This window comes from Buceros rhinoceros, unplaced genomic scaffold, assembly GCF_000710305.1.
Source record: "Buceros rhinoceros silvestris isolate BGI_N320 unplaced genomic scaffold, ASM71030v1 scaffold31898, whole genome shotgun sequence".
Taxonomy (NCBI): domain Eukaryota; kingdom Metazoa; phylum Chordata; class Aves; order Bucerotiformes; family Bucerotidae; genus Buceros; species Buceros rhinoceros.
In genome coordinates this window covers 1-8241 of record NW_010427930.1, presented here as the reverse complement: position 1 = coordinate 8241, position 8241 = coordinate 1, and the positions used below count along the sequence as shown (strand labels likewise).

At 38.5% G+C, this 8241-nt stretch overlaps 1 protein-coding gene across 1 annotated transcript; it reads left to right on the top strand.

Annotated features, from left to right (window-relative positions):
* The first annotated feature begins 211 nt into the window (after positions 1–211).
* TMEM14A (transmembrane protein 14A) lies at positions 212–7059 on the top strand. The gene is made up of 4 exons (XM_010142106.1): positions 212–287; positions 2051–2152; positions 5946–6033; positions 7020–7059. The coding sequence occupies exons 1-4, from the start codon at positions 212–214 to the stop codon at positions 7057–7059; spliced, it is 306 nt and encodes a 101-aa protein (XP_010140408.1).
* Positions 7060–8241: the final 1182 nt, after the last annotated feature.

The window sequence follows — 8241 nt, the reverse complement described above, 5'->3', positions numbered from 1 at the left end:
TATTGAAAAGATGGGACAATAGCCAATTGTGTGTATCATTCACCTTTTGAATGTTTTGACATAGTAGTCAAACATGACTTAGGACAGTGTAGTGTTTTTTAGAACACTTTAAGTAATGATTAAGTAGTTAAGTGATGATTTTTTTTTTCCCAGGAGATAGAAACTTGTTTATCTTCAGTTGAAACGTGTTTTCTTCTCCTGAGTTGGGACCATGGCTATTGACTGGATTGGTTTTGCATATGCTGCAATGCTGGCTGTTGGAGGTGTTGCAGGATACACTCGTAAAGGTAAATACTGGGACAGGTGGATTTGCAAATGAAACATTTGAGATTCTTTCCACTGTACTTGTAAAATAAAAAATTGATGCGAGACGTGAAAACTTTGCTATAATGAACCCAACTGAATCTTAAATCCCTCCTGCACTGAGTAGATGAGCTAAGTCTTGTGAGATTTGCTTGGGTCAAATTAAGCATTTAAGCGGTCACTTTTTTCTGTTAATCTAACCAATGAGTTTGTTTTCAGGACAAAAAGGGGCTGTCATGTTTTCTTTAATCTTCAGTGTATTTTGGTCCTTCTCATTTCCTTTAATCATTTCAGTGTTGGGCACAGCAGATGATCTTTGCTTAAAGCTTGTTTTCTATGGAGGCATCCAGGCTTGATTCTGAGATTTCCAGATCCACACTGGAAAGAAAACCTTTTACTTGCGCCTTCTGATTTGGTAGTTAATTAACTCATACTGTTAGAATTGCGCGTTTTCGCTCTGAGATCATCAGGCAGGTTTCAGGTTATCGTGTGCTGTAAAGCACGTTTTCCATATTTCAGTCATTCTTGCAGTCCTCTCCGGTGAGCAGTGCCCCGCCGGAGCCAAGCCCGGCATCCCGGCAGAGGTCGCAGTGGTACTGAGGATGCGCAGGCAGCCTCCACAGGCTGGTCCCCCTCAGCCCTCCCACAAAGTGCACGTCCCAGCAGCACATTAGTCTTCTTTGCTGCGGCCATCCTCCATCCCGATTCTTGTATTTTAGGGTCACTGTTTCCCTACGTCATGTGTGTACTTTGCTCTTAGAGATAAGGCTTTATATCTGACTTTCTGAAAACACTTGCCATGTGGGTTTTTTTGCACCCAGCTGCACTCACTTGACTATCCCATTCACTTATTCTCTTCATTCTTTAATAGTTGGTTGATCCTTGTGGCAAATCTATATATTTATTTTATTGGTAATTATTTCTGTGTACTTGAAAATTCTTGATTCAGAATATTCATTATAAGAGGACTGGGAGCTAAATGACATCTGGGGGTCTGGATTCTTTGTTCATAAACATTTGGGGATCAGCTTAATCCAGATAATGCCTGTGTGCTGATTCTGTGCTTTTATCGTATGGTACCAAGTCAAATGCCTGTTCAGAAGTGACCTAAGTGTGTTACTGAAACTCTGGGCTTTGTGAACCAGTTTTGTAATAGCACTGAAGGAGGATGTTGAGTTACTTTTAAAAGCCATTATTTGCATCCTCATTATCATCTAATTGTTTTTTATTCTTTATTAATGAAATGTGGTGTTCGTGATACCGTTTCTTTGTTCAGGACTGCTGTCAGACTGAAAAGTTGACAACTACATGTGTTGTCCAATTTACCTTTTATGTATATTGACACATTTCAGCCATTTTTGGAGACTCCCAAGTGCTGTAAAATACATTTAAAAACAACCGACAGTTCAGAGAAATTAGAAAAATGCTTCTAAAAATATGTATGGTAGTAAAATAGTCAAATTTAGGTTTGTGCTTCAACAGTTATTTTACCCAAATTGCAAGTATTACTACATCCTGATCATCTCCCTCCAACATCGTCAAGTTTTCCCCTAATGCCATATGAGAAAATAACCCAGTTACAAAAACATTACCTCTCTATTCATACTGGGTGAGCTAGCTGCACCATGGCAAAATCAGTTCTATTTTTAAAATATTTGGGTAACACTGTGTAGAGAGAGAACTATGGTGTAAAGATTGAGCTTAAAGACATTGTATTGAGAAATAACACTTGAATGGTTTCTTGCAGGTAGTAAAATCTCTTTAGCTGCTGGTCTCACCTTTGGTTCTGTGGCTGGTTATGGAGCTTGCTGCATAACGCACGATCCAAGAAATGTGAAGACATCATTGTGTAAGTGTTTTCACTACAGTAATCAAACAAATGAACAAAAAAAAGAAACCAAAAAGACCCCCCAAAGCTGTTTTCTGAACAGCATGTAAAATTCTCTCTTTAATTAAATTTTGGGTGTTGATTTGTTTAAATGTTACTTTTTAACTAGAGTTCAACATTTCAACTTAGATTGCAAAATCCAAGAGCTTGACTATGGAACCGTTTGCAAGATAAGGGAGATCATTCACACAAAACCAGCAGGTGTGTGTTACCACCTGCTAGTGCCTTGTCTTCTTAGATGGTTACCCAACACAGCAAATATTGTGAAATCCAGCTGAGGAGCGTGGGAGTGCACTGGAATAAAATCGTTAGCACTACAGATTAGACTGTAATTTGAGAAGTTAGGTAGGTGCGGGATCCAGTTTTGCATAATGTAATGTATCCTCAGCTCCCAGTACAAATTGTTTGACTTAGCGTTTTTCCTTTGCTGTGAAGAAATACAGGATAAAAATTATGCAATAATTGACCTGTTAGCCAGTTTGCCCTGAAACCTTCCTGGAGGCAAGGGGACATTAATCTTACACAACTGATTTGCAGTGAGGTGAGAGCTACTGGGAGCTTGTTTCACTCATGATTTTAGCAAAGGTGGCTTAGGCTGTGGTTTCACATGCAGAAATGCATTTAAAATACATTCAGTCCATATTGTGCGTGTACACAGTTGCTTTTTCTGAAATTAGTTACAATTCATGGTTCATGCTGGTTTTGTGCTTTATACCAGGCAGAGTTGTAAAAATTTCCATTTCAAAAAAAATGTTCAATAGTGCTGTTAGCAAAGTATGTTCCTGCCAACTGAATTCCTTAGTAAAGGTGTTAATGGCATACCTGATCTGCTCCTAGATGGCCTAAAATGGGTTATTCCACTTTTGCCACCATGACCTTGCTCAGAATAAGTTATCTCACTGTTAAAAAAACCTCCACTTTTTTATAATGAAGACATAGACTTAAGTGTATCTAAATTTGTAGTCATTCAGTTTGAGGTGCTTTTGAGTAGCGTACAATATTGTACTTCTGTGGGTCAATAAAATCACTAATTTGGAATCAGATTTTGTGAAAGAGAAGACTGGTTAAAACTTACTAAATGTAGCCTGTTTCCCAATTCCCTGGTTTGATAGGACTAATACAAAATTTCCAGTAAGCTGCTTGTGGACGTCAGATACTAAACTATCGTTAGTGTTGTGCATTTCACGTAGCTGTAGGCACTCAACTGGAGAAATGTATATTACTAATTTATTAGAAATTATAGCAGTACAGATGAGATAGAATTCACTACACCTGCATTAGAAAGTTATTATGTAGAGTAAAAGGAACAAAGACATTTTAAGTCTTAGTTAAGAAGATTTACAAAGTAAGGTTCCAGTTGCTTAAAACCTGACCATGTATTCAACCTTGGATATGAATGGGGAACCTTTTCAAGATCTGCTGTGCTAAATTCAACAAAGAAGGTGGTCTGAAGTAACTGCGGTAATTTTTGCCTGAAGTGAGTTAGGAAGTATTCATACAAAGTATCTGCTGAGGCCAGACATTCAGGCTGGTTATAATCTCTCCCAGTCTGATGGATCTCAGTCTGGAACAGAGTGTTTTCTGGCTTCTATATACATAGGTATCTCAAATGAATAGAGAACTCCGTAGGAAGATTTCAGAGGAGGGGACAATTAGACAGACTCGGAAACATCTACCTTAAAACCTTGTGGTGGCTACTGTATCTGCTTATACTTTCGGAATAATAAGGGCTTTCCATAATAAATGTGTTGTATTTTTGTAGAAAATCAGAACATTTCCACGCGAAGCTCCCCCTGAAATACCAAAAGCAACTAGAGTACAAATGAAAGAAGGAAATTAAGTGCATGGAAGAAAGTGACTACTGTACTTAGAAACCAGTAAATTGCAATGTAAAGTAAAGCAAGTACCCAAATCTTTGAAAGGTTAGGAAATAATAAAAAAAAAAAAATCCCCCTCCAAACCCATTATTATCTATGGTATTTATCACCTATGCAAGAGCCCCCTACAGTAACGTAGGTAATGTTGTAGTACAAGACCTTGATAGTAGGGTTCTTGTCCGACATACAACAAATATGTAGCATGCAGATACCCCGGGCAAATTTTCTTGGTTGTTTTATAAATTATTCTTTTAGGCTTTTTCTCACTCCCCCTGAAATTAACCCTGTCCTTTCTGAATACTTGAATATTTTATTTTTGGAAATTCAGGCTTCAGAATGCAACAGTGCTATTCAGAGTGCAAGTTGATGCACCTCATTTACTGAATTTCTGATCTGAATCTTATTCAACGAATTGAATTTGGCTTGATTTATTGAATTTCTTTGACAGATTTCAGGTGAGAAAGTGAATATGTAGCACTTTTGAATATCAGGTCTAAAAGCTGAACATATTAAAAAACCTCACCGGAACATGTGAAAAGCCGAATACCAGTAGATGGGAAAAAAGAACATGGCAGAATGAACATGCCTGGTAGAATGTAGTCAATTGTCAATATACTCAGGCCTCTGGCAAGACATACTGTGGAACAGTCCACCCTTCAGACATTCCTGAGAAGATCAAGGCTATGGGACCGGAAAATAAGAGCAGTGGATAATGGCGCATAATAGCTTTTTTGCAGGATCCCTTTAGTGAGTGCACATGCATCGCTGGTAGAGTTTCTTAAGATGCTTGTAACTGTCAGAGCTTGTTTTATAATGCTGGAGTGAGTGTAACATGAATTCTTGACACCTGTGAGCACAGGACTGTCCACCGGAGTAGACAGTGGAGTTTGAAGAGGATTAGCTAGATGGCTTAACTGCTCCATGAAAAAAGGGAAGAGATTTGGGAAACTGCCATTACTTTGGCTGCAAGAGTGATAAAGACCAGCTGCCCATGAGAAGTCCTGCCTCTCCACCCACTTCTAGGAAGCATTTCAGGTGACAGTTCTTTGACAAAGCTAGCTATCTTTGCAGAATATTATGTGTTCTCATCAGTGTTCTTATTTATGTAGTGCTTTGCAGACATAGTTTGATATGAAATCCCCATGCCCCATCAATTCATTGCTACCTCCATTTTTAGGTAAAACTGCTTCAGGAAGAAGATACAGTTCCTTCCATGATGTTTGTTTTCTGCTGCTTGCACTGCATTTGTTGCCCTCTTGAGCTGCCCACCTCTTGTCACAGACAAGGATAGTTCCCTCATAGCAAAAAGAAACATGGGAACTTGTGGTCATGGTGAAGGAGATGTTGATAGCCACATTCTGTAGCGAAAACAAGTGGCAAACCTTCCAATCTGGTGTTTAAGGCTCAGCAAATGAAGAGCCAGCATTCTAAAACGATAAAGTTGGATGCTCTAGCTCCCTAAATAGTTAGAAAACAGCTGCAATGATCCAGGGTGGTGGGATTTATGAGACAGTATTTCTGTAATTCAGCATACATGTGACTGTTATGATGATGATTCTTGCTACTTTATTTGTATTCCAATGAATGTAGATATCAGGGAGTAGAATTCACTGTCTCTATTAGTATTATTACTTAGTGTCTGTGTTATGGGATTTACCATTCTGCTGCGCGTGGAAACCTTACTTGTAACTGAAAGAAATCATAGCAGTGTATTTTGGAAAAAGAAGAATGTTTTTGGAGATCCTGTCTCTGATCTAATGTTTTATTAAATTACAGTTCATAGCAAAACATAGCAGTGACCTTTGATAACCCTCCATGTTCCTAAATGGTCCACTGGGAAAAGTGAGAACATAAATATATTGAATTGTCTTTTACAGTTACAGCTTTTCTTTTGACCATTATAATGGGAATGAGGTTCAAGCGGTCCAAGAAATTAATGCCAGCCGGAGTAGTAGCATGCCTGAGGTAAACACATCATTGAGGATCTTAATGTAAATATTTCACTGATTTTCAGGTAGTTGCCATTTGACATCTGATTCAAGCCAGTGTCAGTGGAAGTTACCATCATCCAGCAACTGTATGGTTTAAGTGAAATTAGGTTGGAGGTCACCGTCCTGCTTCTAGTGCACAGCTTTTTCATCCCTCTAGGCAGATATGGGCTGACTTTCTCAGCACAGAAAGGCAAGATCTGCAATTAAATATTAATGCATCTTGCTAAGGCTCTTGGATGAACCTGAGATAAGCTGTGGTCTTTTTAAATACATATGCATAAAGTTACTCATCTAATTGCATACAACACAGTCATATTTTAAAAGACCAACACTTTAGTTTAGAAGTGCTGCATTCAAAACTACTGAAAGCGTAGCACCTTTGAGCATCCCAAACCTAGGACATTTTTGACCTGACCTAAGAACTTTGGTCAGTATCACTGTAAGTTACGATGCTTCTAACCATTCTGACTGCTTTATTGCTGCTGTTTATTTTGGCATTCTGCAAAACATAATTTTCTGTACTTAGTACTTTGGAATTATTAAGTAAGTCAGACTTTTTTTTCCCAGTGAGTTTGTAACTCAAAACATTTTTCAACTGTAAGTCAGAATGTCCATCTTCTCAAGGAGTAACTGTTGCTTCACTGTTACCAGATTTAATACAACAGCATTAACTGTTTTATTCCAATCACATACCGGGGGAAAAATCAGATGCAAATTGTCAAGATGCAAAATTTTAAGAATCAGGACTTAAACTGGAAAATCTTATTTTCCATTGTGGATCATTTTTCAAGCCTAGGTGGACCATGGGTTTCAACAGACACTGAAGCTGTAGATTTAGACATTTTAAAAGATTGCTTACTAGAGGCTCTAGTGTCAGGTATTTATGAATGCACTGTTATTTAATGATGCCTTTCACTCTTTCGTTCATGCACAACCATATTTATGTTGGGTTTTTTTCAGCCTTTTGATGATTTTGAGGCTTGTTTTTATGCTGCTGTAGAAGAATTTAGCAACTTAAGGACCAAAGTATGACTGCCACGCCCACCGAACAAACAGGCAAGCTCTCCGTGCTTGAGGGACAAGTTTGAATGCAAATCTTACATTGCATTTATCTTTTCTGTTTAAGACCTGTACCTGTACTTGATTATTGACATTAGCTGATATTCTGCAAGCTTTTTTTTTAAAATGAAGCAAATGTTTTGTTGATATATTTTGATCTACTTCAGTTGAAGCAGTCTGTTAACTCAAGGGATCTCTCTGTAAGTTTGATCTCTTTCAGAGGTGCTGAGCATCCCAAGAAATCGTGTTAGTCTTGCACTGTATCTTTGAGAGAAGAATATGTATAAATACATGTTTATGCTAAGAATGTATATTGTATTGAGCCATAATTTTGTAGTTTCTGAGATGAAGTAACCAATTCTAAACATAGCGTCAATTACTAATCAATAAAGGTTTGGGTCTGTACTGCGTTGCACTAGAAAACCCACCTTCCTTTCAAAGACAAGTTCTTGTTCCACTGGTTCTAAATGTAAAGACTATTATCAGTGTTCAAATAAAATGTAAAATGTTCAGAGCTTCTCAGTTTTTTATGCAGACACGTGAGTCATTTTGTCAGTGGAAGAATACTATAAATTCCCACTGACGTGAATCACAGCTGAGGAGGTTCACCATCTTGCACAACTACGCTTGTCCTGGTTTGAGTTAGAACAGAAGTAATTCTGTTCAGGTATTTTACTTGGCAAGACTCTTCTAAGTGACTGCACTGTCTGAAGTTAACAGCACATCATTGCAGACTGTGTCTGCTTCCAGAAGTGATAGAGCTTGATGTTTACAGCTCCTGCCAGGGATTGGTGAGCAGAAAGGCTCTTGCTTATATCTGATCCTGTGGAGACCAAGGTCACTGCTAAATCCTGTGTGCCACGGTGAGGGTGCAGTAAGTGGCAGTAAGAGAGGCTGCATCTGTGGGGAGGAGCAGACAGGACAGGTGACCCATAACTGACCAACAAGGTGTTCCATCCCATAGACGTCATATTTGGTATAAAGCTGAGGGACCTCAAGGGAAAGCTCTCTTCTTTGATGGCCAGTGTCCGAGGAGGACTCTGTGGGGTGGGGGTTGAGTTAGGTATTGGGTTTGTGTATATTTGTATATATTTATTTTATTTTTATTATTTTCATTAAAGCA